Here is a 12,519-nt window from a genome sequence, read left to right on the forward strand (position 1 = left end):
CACTTGTGTTTATTGCTTGAGTACAATTATATATTCTACACTGTAGAACATGACTCCCTTGTTTGCCATCTCAGCCATTAGTCCTATGGACAGTAGTGACAGGACATGTACTGGATGACTGCAGGTTGTTATGTGGGAGGTGTTTGCTCAGCATACATCACTGTAACATACTCTGTACATCATAGAGGAATATTCAGGATTGAGAGTCCTCAGTGGTTGATACCATTTAATGGCTAACTGAAAAGATGGTAACAAATTGCAAGCTTTCCAGACTACTGAGATCTCTTCATCAGGCTAGAATAATACAAAATCTGAGTAGTCTGGAAAGCTTGCAATGTGTTACCATCTTTTCAGTTAGCCATTAAAAGGTATCAACCACTGAGGACTCTCAATCCTGAATATATTTCTATCTACTGGCTAACACAGTACAAAGATATCTTTTCTGTATATCATATACATAGTGTATAGCTCTGCATCAGCTATTGATGTCAACATTGCACTAGGACGGCTCGTTGGTCTAGGGGTATGATTCTCGCTTTGGGTGCGAGAGGTCCCGGGTTCAAATCCCGGACGAGCCCACTTTTTATTTTGTGATTTATTAAAAGTTATTATCATTATTCGTTTATTCAGCTACAATAATTATCTAAAGTTTTCTTTTATGATCATCAATTACTACATCGCAATAAGCGATATAACGTGATATGTTTTCACTGGATAGCAAAATAGGGCTCGTCCGGGATTTGAACCCGGGACCTCTCGCACCCAAAGCGAGAATCATACCCCTAGACCAACGAGCCTCTCATTACATTGCATGTGTTTCCATAATGTAATGTGTGTTGGTGACAGGCATACCTTCCAGGATAAATATGATGCATAATTATTTGAAATGCAGTTGAAATCAGGCAGTGGTACATTACTAGATATCCCCTACTGTAGTATAACAAGTATGTTACAGTGCATACATGACGGTGTACTGCCAGGACACTCTTCCATACATATGTTTATAGACCGTGAAATAAAAATCAGAAAAAACAAACAAACACCAATTATTGGTTTGGCCATGGAAGGGGTTAAATATTGATTTAACCGTTGATGTGACAAGCATAAATATGTCTGATTGTATGTACACTGCATAACAATGGTTCATATAAAGGTGTGATTCCAAAGATTGGAGTAGACGTGGTGGTTAAATTCTACTCCCATTATTGGCTCCCAATCCTAATCTGTTCCCCGACAGGCATTATTTGTACTTCTACATCTTGCTAAGAACACAACATCCATAAATCCTTCAGGGTGAGCAGGATTATTGGCTGATCCCGATGAGAACTTAAAAGGATTGGACAGTGAATATTGCCTATAAAGCAGGGCAAAAGGACAACTTCAGGAGAATCGTGAGAACACGGAAAGGGTGGGATGTTGGGGGACGACGAATTCTACCTCTTTAAGAACATATCTGACATTAGTCCCTGGGATGGCCCTCAGTATCATATTGCACCAAAATGGGCATTTAACTTACAGGCCATTTTCATGGGAGTTGTGTTCATCTTTGGCACACCTTTAAACTCGGTGGTATTGGTGGTAACCGTAAAATACAAGAAACTGCGGCAGCCGCTCAACTACATCCTGGTGAACATCTCGGTGGCCGGGCTCCTCATCTGCCTCTTCTCTATTTTTACTGTGTTTGTTTCCAGCTGTAAAGGGTATTTTGTCTTCGGCAAGACTGCCTGCTCTATTGAGGGGTTCGTTGGCACGCTCTCAGGTAAGGCCACGCTTCAGTAGACCGTAACACCGTTTTTACAATTTGTTTCGGTTTCTTTCACCTGATTACCAATATTGCTAGAAGTCGCAGAGAGCTGATGTAGGTCATGGGTGGTCATGGAAGATGGGATTATTGGTACCAAACAAGGCCAGCGTAGCGAGCGATCTAGGAGAGATCTGACTACCATCACATCTAAAGGGTATACAACCACAGCCCCAGAACCCCCCAGTGTCAAAAGAGCCACGTGACTCACAGTCGCCTGCTCTGGGGCTTACAATAATGAGGCCAGAAATTAGAATAAACTGGAAAGACACGGTAGAGGCCTACACAATCCTCTTCAGGCATCACACAACCAATGCCAGCTCCTCCTAGACCTGAAAATTCAAATCCCACAGAATATCTGCATATCAACCTCAACTAGAAAGCTAAGGCTATGTTCACACTGCTTGTTTTTCCACCAGTCAGAAATGTCCCCTTTTTAAGTGGAAGACACTGTAGAAATCGCTTCTCGTCTCTGGCATTTCATTCTCCTGAAACTTGAAGCAAAAAGACGGTCAAAAGCCTGAACATAAGAACAGCAAGTCTTTTACAAAGCAATGAATTATCAAATTATTTCAAGTGTTTTCCTGGCAAAAAGATCGTGTGAGCATATACTCTAAGGCCACATTTACACATTGAGTATTTGGTCAATTTTTTACCTCAGTATTTGTAAGCCAAAACCAGGAGTGGGTGAGAATACAGAAGTGGCGACATGTTTCTATTCTGCTTTTCCTCTGACTGTTCCGCTCCTGGTTTTGGCTTACAAGTACTGGGGTAAAAAACTCACCAAACACTCAGTGTGTGCACATGGCCTAAGGTTATGTTCACACAGAGTTTTTTTTCAGGCACTCAAAAATGGCGAGTTTTCCAAACAGAAGTCGCTTTAGAAAATGCTCCTTTCACGAGGAGTTTTTGCAGAGTGCGTTTTCAAGAGGTTGTAAGTTATGTGCACAAGCTGTCTTTTACACGCTGGCGAAACCGCTGAGTTTTCCTATGCAAAGCCTTCATTCTTCCCGCATCTCTGCCTTTAGGCCGGGGTCACACTTGCGAGTGTGATGCGAGAAATTCGCGCAAGTCTCTCGCATCAATACCCGACACTGCCGGCGCACTCGGGACAGGAGCGTTCAGCTGCATAGAAATACATGAAGCCGCACACTCCGGTTCTGAGTGCTGGCGGCAGTGTCGGGTATTGATGCGCGAATTTCTCGCATTGCACTTGCAAATGTGACCCCGGCCTTACTCTGAGAGTGGGCACTGAGCATGACTGGTACTTCTTTTAACCTCTTCAGGGTTTCTGAGCCCTGAGTGGCTAAAACGCATGAGGCAACGTGTGCACCGCAATATCGTTTTGACATTGCTGAGTATTATGATCATTTTATAGGGCGCTTTTTAGGAGCATTTTCTAGTGGCTTCTGGGCAGAATCCTCCTAAGGCCGGGGTCACACTTGCGAGTGTGATGCGAGAAACTCGTGTGAGTCTCTCGCATCAATACCCAGCACTCTGGATCGGAGCGTGCAGCCGCATAGAAATACATATAGCCGCAGCTCCGTTCCCGAGTGCCGGGTATCGATGCGAGAGACTCACGCGAGTTTCTCGCATCACACTCTCAAGTGTGACCCCGGCCTGAATATAGCACATAGCCTCCAGGCAATTTCAAAGAGGATTTTTTTGTAAAACATTTTTCCACTGAAGTGTCCTTTTTACAGCCTTTTTTGACTTGATGAGTCCATTTTGAAGTGGATTCTAGCAAGAATCCACCTCAAAGAATGGACATGAACTTCTTTTATTTCCAATGGACCTTTTCTTTAAAGCCAGAAAAGAAAAAAAGACTATGTTGAAAAAAAAACTAAATTCATACAGGAAAGTGGATTGACATTAAAATGATGAGGGAAAAGTCCTTCAAGTGTTTATGGGCCAATATCTGTGGAGGTTTTTTTGGAGAGGAGGAGCTGCAAAGAAAAAATCCCCCCAAACCCTGTGTTGTATATATGTGCCTGTAAGGACTGCGCCCCCATGTAACGTGAGCCCATAATGGCGCCCTCACCGCCACAAAGCGACACATGACGTCACAAAGCTGGGAGCATGTTTTCCCGCAGTTTTCACATGACGTCACAAAGCTGGGAGCATGTTTTCCCGCAGTTTTCACATGACGTCACAAAGCTGGGAGCATGTTTTCCCGCAGTTTTCACATGACGTCACAAAGCTGGGAGCAGGTTTTCCCGCCGGTTTTCACATGACGTCACAAAGCTGGGAGCAGGTTTTCCCGCGGTTTTCACATGACGTCACAAAGCTGGGAGCATGTTTTCCCGCAGTTTTCACATGACGTCACAAAGCTGGGAGCATGTTTTCCCGCGGTTTTCACATGACGTCACAAAGCTGGGAGCAGGTTTTCCCGCGGTTTTCACATGACGTCACAAAGCTGGGAGCATGTTTTCCCGCAGTTTTCACATGACGTCACAAAGCTGGGAGCAGGTTTTCCCGCGGTTTTCACATGACGTCACAAAGCTGGGAGCATGTTTTCCCGCGGTTTTCACATGACGTCACAAAGCTGGGAGCATGTTTTCCCGCGGTTTTCACATGACGTCACAAAGCTGGGAGCAGGTTTTCCCGCGGTTTTCACATGACGTCACAAAGCTGGGAGCATGTTTTCCCGCGGTTTTCACATGACGTCACAAAGCTGGGAGCAGGTTTTCCCGCGGTTTTCACATCATTCTCCACCTGATTTTGTAGGAAAGCTTTTCTTGTATGAATGAATAGCGGCTAAAGACGAACTGCAGACTAACTTGAAGCCGGTTAAATTATTACAGATAGAAAAAGTGATTTCACGGAATCTCACAAGATTTTACTTTGGGTTGTGTTTTCCCTCATTTTTCTATAGACTTGAGTAATAACAGAAATAAATTATTTTCACAGTGAAAATATGTTCCCTAATATTCCCCCGCCGGGAATTCATGCAGCGCCGGTGCAGTGTGACGGTGCAGCACTTAGCTCACGCATTGCTTGTCTCCTCAGGTTTGGTCACCGGCTGGTCCCTGGCGTTTCTGGCCTTCGAAAGATACTTTGTTATCTGCAAACCCATGGGAAACTTTTGCTTCAGCTCCAAACACGCGCTGGCAGTGGTCGTGGTCACCTGGCTCATTGGTTTTGGGGTGTCTGTACCCCCATTCTTCGGCTGGAGCAGGTAAATGACTACTGTGGTGCTGAGACTGGCTGTGTCTGTGTGTCTAGTACAGAGGAGGAGAGGGCAGAGACCGTGCGGCGCTGTGGCTTAGTTGGTTAAAGCGCCTGTCTAGTAAACAGGAGATCCTGAGTTCGAATCTCAGCAGTGCCTAAGGTTTTTGTACTTTGCTTTTTATATAAATGAGCAATCAACGTGGTTTTAGTGCAAAATGGGTTAATGATCTGCTGTAATGTTTTGTGCTACAGGAAGAAGTTATACAGCTAAGCCGTGTTCTCACTCTGAGCTGTAATCTTTCCTTTTTTTTTTCCCAGCAGATTTCAGAGCTGAAATCTGACTCTGTTTCTACCTTTTAGCATTTTACCCTGATGGCGCAAATTCATCATTTATGCGTTTTTTAAATCACTTTTTTTTCTTTTTTTGTCTCGTCATATTCGCTGACTGTTTTTGCATCATATTCTCCAAAACTGGAACATGAATTTTGAGCAAAATAAAAAATGTTCTCAGGGCCCCGATTCATTATTGCATTTGCGAGGTTTTTTTTTGTCTAGTTTTTGGATGTTTTTTGTGTTTTCAATGGAAAGGGAACCTGTCATTACAAAAAATGCGATTAACTGCAGATCTAGGGTTACTCTGCAGGTTACTAGCATTCTGAAGCCTTGCGGCCACCGCACTGAGAGTCCCGCTGCCAGAAGGAAATCAACTTTATTTCACCCAGCAGGCTCTGGCTTTCAGTCATAGAGGCGTGGCTCAGCACACAGCGGGCACAGGCTGTAACCGTGCCCCGGCACTGACTGACGGCCAGTTGTGTACTGATGCACTGCTGAGCTGGCTGTCAGTCAGTGCCAGAGCGCGGTTACAGCTGCTGCTCACTGTGTGCTGAGCCACGCCTCTATGACTGAAAGCCGGAGCCTGCCAGGAGGAAAAAAATTAATTTACCCCCGGCAGCTGATCTTTCAGGGCGGCGGCCACACGGCTTTACATCACTATTAACCTGCAGATTAAACCCATATCTGCAGGTTAATAACATTTTTACATGACAGGTTCCATTTAATTCTTCTTCTAATCAGCATTTTTTTAAGTCAATTTTATGCCTGTTTGCTTGTTTTTTTTCACTTGATATTGTGGCCGGGATTTGGGTTTTCCAGGTATTTTTGGCTGATTCATCAATTCACAACCTTTTGAAAAGTATCAAAAAATTGTCGTCAATGTACTCCAGTCTTGTACTGGAGCGACTTTATGTGCGCCAGTTATTTTGGCACCGTTTTTCTACCATTAGCACGATGTAAGATTTTTTGAGCTAAAAAGATTAAAGACAAAAAATAAAGACCATATTTAGCTTTGCGCAAAATTCGGGATCCTTGCTGCGCCACTTTAAGGAGTTTGGCTCAGCAAACGGCAAGAAAATATCGCAAGACTAAAAAGGAAAGTGCCTTAGAGAAAAACGCAAAGGATGAAATCGGGCCTTTATTTCTAAGCTTTAAAATGTTGCAAAATTAGCAGTAAAATACAAAACAGATGCACCTACGCTGACTCCAGGGGAAGACTGGAGAACTTTTGTGCAAACATTTAGCCATTTTTAAAAAGTCGCTGATGAAGAATAAGCCAAAAGCATTCAGAAACTCCAAAACCCACCCACGTTGGCGCCCATAAAAAAACAGGCTACTCCAGATAAAATAGACGGTATAAAGGCACAAATTAAAGGAAAAAAGAGGCACTAAAAAACCCCCCACCAAAATGGACAAACAAGGTTTCTCATAGGGAACACAGGAGTATGGATGAGCAGACCAGTCAAAGTTCAGCTTCGCCTGGTTCCACTGAACTTTAGCCCAAAGTTTGGCTTCCAGTACTGTACCCGAACCTGAACACCATAGAAATCTCCCTCTCGCCCATTATTTACTTGTTTTATCTCTATTTTTTATTGAAATTGTGTTATTTATAATTGTTTATTCTCCTTCTCTTTCCCACCCAGGTACATGCCAGAGGGTTTACAGTGTTCATGTGGTCCAGACTGGTACACAGTGGGCACTAAATATCGCAGTGAATATTACACATGGTTTATATTCGTCTTCTGTTTCGTTATTCCCCTGACCCTTATCTGCTACTCATATGCACGGCTCCTGGGAGCACTGCGGGCGGTAAGTTTATTACTCATGGAACCATCCTGCAGATGGATTGAGTCACGGGTCCGGAGGGTCACTAATCTGCCACCCCGGGAGTCTTGGCCTCATGATAAGAAAGCCTAAGGCTTTGTGCACACGCTGCGGATTAGGTGCGGATTCATCCGCGCGGATTTTGTAAAATCCGCAGGTGAAACCGCAGGTCAAAAGACCTGCGGATTGCTCTGCGGTTTTGCCCTGCGGTTTATGATCTCCTCAATGGAGGAGATGGCAAACCGCAGCAGAATCCGCAGAAAGAATTGACATGTCAATTCTTTCTGCGGATTGAAAACCGCAGATAATCCGCACGGAAAATTCCGCACCGTCTGCACTGCGGTTTTTGATTCCCATAGGGAATCATGGTACTGTACACCGCAGCAGAAACTGCTGCGGGTCCGCAGCAGCCAAAACCGCTGCGGAACCGCAGCAAAATCCGCAGCGTGTGCACACAGCCTAAAGATGGAGATGGAATTACTCCTATTGATGTGATACAGCAGCTCTAACAACACAACTACCGCAGCATCACATGCTGACATTAGAGGAACTACTGTTCCCAGAGACAAAAGTGACTGCTCTAAGGCCAAGTTCAGATGAGCTTATGAAAAATCGTCCAATTTTCAACCAGTAAACTCAGACGATTTTCATCTGTATTCCATCCTGAGGTCTGTTTTTTCATCCATTCATCAAAGTGTTTTCTCCAGAATTCTAGCGTAAAACACTTTGATAAGTAGCAAAATTTTAGCGTAACTCGAAGCTGTGCAAAAATCTTATAAGTTTTGGCAGTTTCACAAAAGGTTAGCCCAACTCCACCAAAAGATGTGGACCTGGGGTGGGATGGAGGCGTGAGGCCACAGCTCATCCAATTCATTATAAATTGTGGGATTCCTTATACCAGAAATCTTACTCCAGTCATCGACTGGAGTAAGATTTGGGGTGATGCACTAGATTTGTTAAAGGCGTCAGGCTCCTACACATCCCCTCATCAAGATCAGCGTTATTCACACCAGTTATTATGAATCGGGGATTTTGTCCCTGATTCATCAAACAGAATTCGATTGTGAAAAGATGCAACATTTTTGTGCAACTTGTAGCTGAACAAAGATTGTGCCACTTGTTTTATGCCAATTCTGACAAGTGGGCAGAGCATAGCTAGGAGGGATGTGAATTACAAATGCATCATGCATAAAATGTACAAGAGTGGCGTAAATTATCGGCTTCTGTCGTACAGAGAAAACACCTTTGGAATGTGAAGTGGTGATGTGGTGGCCACATGTTTCAACTTTAGGAATATCCCATATACACAAGCCTATATAAGGCTCGTTGGTCTAGGGGTATGATTCTCGCTTAGGGTGCGAGAGGTCCCGGGTTCAAATCCCGGACGAGCCCTGTTTTAGTCGGACACAGGAAGTAAAGCACAGGGTTATTGTTTTTTCCCATTATAATGGACAGCTTTTGCAAAAGCTTTCATCAGCTTCCTTAATTTTCAGTTCTCACTGACAATGTATACCATAGTTGAAATGATCAAATCCTTGGTCCATTTCAACTTTAAAGTGGTTGTGCACTGTTTGGCAACCGCTGGTTAATCAATTTGGGACCCCAAATAAAATATCAGCTTATCAATATTTGGCTGCAGCTTATCGATATTCTGTCAGGGCAGTTATCCGAAATAGTAATGGCTGCATTTGGGGAATTGAGTCTCAGTTCTTTTTATTTTAAATGAAGTGAATTTGTCCACAGGTTTTTGCTATTAAATCTGAGAGCTTCATAATGTAGAGGCTGAGACTCTGATTTCAGAGATGGGTTACTTATTAGGCTGTGTGCTGTAGTTTAAATACCATCAGCGTTTTATCAGCAGGAGATTATCACAAGAGGCCTAGGTCTCATGTGCAGGTAAGTCGTTCTAATCGGTGTAACCCAGCTGGGGCAAGTTATTTTTGTGCCCTAGACAGATGGCACCCCACCTTGATGAACCCTCAGCACCCAAGTAAAGGAATGGGTCAGTGACTAAGGCACCATGACCCCTAAAGTACCTCCCTTCCCTTTTCACCAAAAAATACTAGCAAAAGTAAAAAAAAAAAGATGTATTTTAGGGGTGAGGCCCAACAGACAGGGGGGCCGTTTGGTTTCAATGTAAGTGTCCATCATTTGTCAGATGTCTTAATGGAAACTAAACAGATAAAGGGATACAGATACGTGATTGTTTATAAAGAAGCTCTCCTCCTCCCCTCGTCCTCATCCTCTTCCCACCAAAATGTTCATCCTCTTAATAAATTGCAGTCATCCTATTATACTTCACTGTGTACTTACAATTGCTCATTTTGCCTTTCTGCCCAGCTAATTCTTCCCTTTTCCATTAGGTCTACGACATCACATGATTAATAACTGCTGAACCCCTCTAAGTCAGGCCCATATACATTTGTATCTCATGACCCTACAACTCCCAGTATGTCGTTAACAATGGTAGAGCTGCTGGGAGGTATCAGTCTTTATCAGACTGCGGCCCATACAGGACCCATAATACTGATGAGACGTAATAATCATTCACATCCAAGTACCTTACAGGTGACCTCTTCTCTCGTTGATTTTTTTCTTTCTTTTCGTCTCCATCTCGTCAAGACGCCATGATGACTTTTCACATCCACAGTGTTATTAAAAATGCCCTGTGCTTATCTGTCCATATTATGACTTAAATAAGCCTCCTTTAGTATATGACCTCCACATTGTCCGCTGTAATGAGCTACATCCACCGCTCTGTCTGCCACTATTAGCTATAACCGCCACACTGTCCGCCGTAATGAGCTACACCCACCGCTCTGTCTGCCACTATTAGCTATAACCGCCACACTGTCCGCCCTTATGAACCACGGCCAATACCATGGCTATTACCCCTCTAGTTTTCCCTTAGGCCGGGTTCACATAGCGTTAACACAGCCCGTTCCAACGCCTAGCGTTGACGGGCTGCGTGAGCGCTATAGCATAACACGATATGCGTTATGCTATACCGCTAGCGCTGATGCTTCATCAGCGCTAGCGGTGACGGAGCCTCAGACGCTGCAGGCCGTGTCCGAGGCTCCGTCAGTGTATAACGGCATGTCGGGAACGTATGCCGCTTTACGGCATACATCGCGATGCGCTACATAATGGGGGTCTATGGCGGCGTTAACGGACTGCGATGCACCGCGTTATACCACGGTGTAACGCAGTGTGACCCCAGCCTTACACTCTCAATATCTCAACACTGTGCCACCACCATGCTAACCTCTCTCCATACTGTGCCCCCAATTCACGCTGACCCCTCTCCATACTCATTCTTTGCCCCTTTTCAAATTGTCCTCATACTGCCCACCACGTTGTCCTCTTCAAACTGTATCCTCCCCCACACTGTTCTCTTGCACAGAATGATGGCGATCACACCTGTCCATACATTGTGATATCCACAACATCCCCCGATATACACGATTATGTCCACCACAGCCCCAATATACAGTATTATATATAGTATGATGTTCCCACAGCCCAGGTATAACGTTCTACACAGTCCTATATATGTACCCCATAGCCAGTTCCTCTTATGCCAGTCCCACCAATGCCAAACATGGGTGTTTTGTGTCACCCATATGAATATAGCAGTAGTGCACATGCATGAGCAGCACTCCATTCACTTCTATGTGTCTATAGATCCATATGTGGTGCCTGAAGCAATGGTCATGTAGCGCTCCATTCATGCAGGAAAACACGACCCTGTTCTCCGGATCGGTGAGGGACCTAGCTGTCTAACTGCCGAGCGATCCTGCATTCATCACCTCCTCTTTGGATAATAAATGTTGTTTGTGTCATAACTCCTTAAACTTGTTCTGCTTCCTGAAGAGCACAAACAGGGAACAGCGTGGTCAGCGACAAGCACGTGATGTGAACACTGCCTTACATAGAATCATAGAATGGTAGAAGGGACCCCTGGCTCAATTCAGGATTCACTAAACCATCCCAGACAGATGTCTGTCCAGCCTCTGTTTGTAGACTTCCATTGAAGGAGAACTCACCACCTCTCGTGGCAGCCTGTTCCACTTATTGATCACCCTCACTGTCATGTTTTTAGCAGGCTCACAAAGATACCTACAGTCATTTTCAGAGGCTGATATGTTTGTTACTTACAATACATTAATAAATATGCCCTTCTGTTTACTTCTACCCTTTCTGTAGGCTCTTTTTACAATTTTTTTTTCCCTTCTAGGTTGCGGCACAACAGCAGGAATCTGCAACCACCCAGAAGGCTGAAAGAGAGGTGTCTCGTATGGTGATAGTTATGATCGGATCCTTCTGCCTGTGTTACGTTCCTTACGCGGCTATGGCCATGTATATGGTGACGAACCGAAACCATGGGCTTGACCTGCGTTTTGTAACCATCCCAGCTTTTTTCTCCAAGAGTGCATGTGTCTACAACCCCGTCATATATTCCTTCATGAACAAGCAGGTAATGGGTATGATTAAGCACGAAACACAGCATACCAGCCAATAGTATGGCAAGTGTGACCTTGACAAGGAGGACAAGAACTCTGGCATAGCAGCTACTCCAATAGTCTCAGAGAGATTAATAGAAAGCTTCAGCAGATAAATTATACATATTCATTAAAGGTGCTTGCATGAGAATGACAGCACGGTTGTATTCTTGAAGATGAATTGCATATATCCGAATCTCAAAAAAGTCTTATTGTTTCAGTTTCGGGGATGCATCATGGAGACAGTATGCGGGAGACCCATGTCTGATGATTCTTCAGTTTCCGGTTCCAGTCAAAAGACTGAGATGTCCACAGTGTCCCAGAGCCAAGTCAGCCCATCGGGAAGTTAATGTCCAGAATATGCGAGAAATGCACAAGACACAGAGATGTGTCCACAGTCCACCCCCATCACAAACTGAAGAAAGTCCAAGAGGAACAGCAGTTGAAATGTTTCTGTTTTCCCAAGCATTTTCTCTTCACATTGCCCAATGTTCTACCTCGCTGGGCATTATTAGTGCGCCGATATTCAGATTCTGGAACTGCACATTAATAAAAAGAAAAATGTATGGTCTCTAATTATAGCAGGACAATTTACTATGTAATGTTATATTCACATTGTTTATACAAGACAGAAGAGACAGGTAAAAAAAAAACAAATAGTTATTCCCATCTTACAAAGTGAAGGCAAACTGCCAGGATAAGCCACTACTAATTGCTGGGGGGTCAACTTCTGGGATCTCTCCGAGCACTCTCTGCCCCCGACAGCGGTGACCTACGGTACGACCACATTCAAGCAATGAACTAACAAACCCATGCTCGGCAGCACAAGTCACAGCTCTCTGTATTTTGGGTCCAAGTTATTTATAAAATCTGTTGTAGCAAAATCTA

The 12,519-nt window shown here is 44.2% G+C and overlaps 1 protein-coding gene and 4 non-coding genes across 5 annotated transcripts; 4 read left to right on the plus strand and 1 right to left on the minus strand.

The window, feature by feature from the left end:
• Positions 1-506: 506 nt before the first annotated feature.
• On the plus strand, positions 507-578 carry TRNAP-UGG (transfer RNA proline (anticodon UGG)). Its single transcript has one exon. It is a non-coding gene; the product is annotated as a tRNA-Pro (tRNA).
• A 147-nt stretch (positions 579-725) lies between these two features.
• On the minus strand, positions 726-797 carry TRNAP-UGG (transfer RNA proline (anticodon UGG)). The gene has a single exon. It is a non-coding gene; the product is annotated as a tRNA-Pro (tRNA).
• A 616-nt stretch (positions 798-1,413) lies between these two features.
• OPN1SW (opsin 1, short wave sensitive) lies at positions 1,414-12,376 on the plus strand. The gene is made up of 5 exons (XM_073579605.1): positions 1,414-1,759; positions 4,811-4,979; positions 6,949-7,114; positions 11,367-11,606; positions 11,853-12,376. Exons 1-5 carry the CDS (start codon positions 1,414-1,416, stop codon positions 11,979-11,981), a joined length of 1,050 nt encoding a protein of 349 aa, XP_073435706.1. The 3' UTR covers positions 11,982-12,376.
• Positions 5,056-5,129, plus strand: TRNAT-AGU (transfer RNA threonine (anticodon AGU)). Its single transcript has one exon. It is a non-coding gene; the product is annotated as a tRNA-Thr (tRNA).
• On the plus strand, positions 8,450-8,521 carry TRNAP-AGG (transfer RNA proline (anticodon AGG)). The gene has a single exon. It is a non-coding gene; the product is annotated as a tRNA-Pro (tRNA).
• Positions 12,377-12,519: the final 143 nt, after the last annotated feature.

This window comes from Dendrobates tinctorius, unplaced genomic scaffold, assembly GCF_039654945.1.
Source record: "Dendrobates tinctorius isolate UK_male_01 unplaced genomic scaffold, ASM3965494v1 ptg000062l, whole genome shotgun sequence".
Lineage (NCBI taxonomy): Eukaryota > Metazoa > Chordata > Amphibia > Anura > Dendrobatidae > Dendrobates > Dendrobates tinctorius.

Coding starts and splice junctions, on each gene's coding strand:
- OPN1SW (XM_073579605.1), top strand. CDS start 1,414: ATGTTGGGGGACGACGAATTCTACCTCTTTAAGAACATATCTGACATT. Junction 4,980..6,948: donor CCATTCTTCGGCTGGAGCAG/GTAAATGACTAC, acceptor TTTCCCACCCAG/GTACATGCCAGAGGGTTTAC. Junction 11,607..11,852: donor ATTCCTTCATGAACAAGCAG/GTAATGGGTATG, acceptor TTATTGTTTCAG/TTTCGGGGATGCATCATGGA.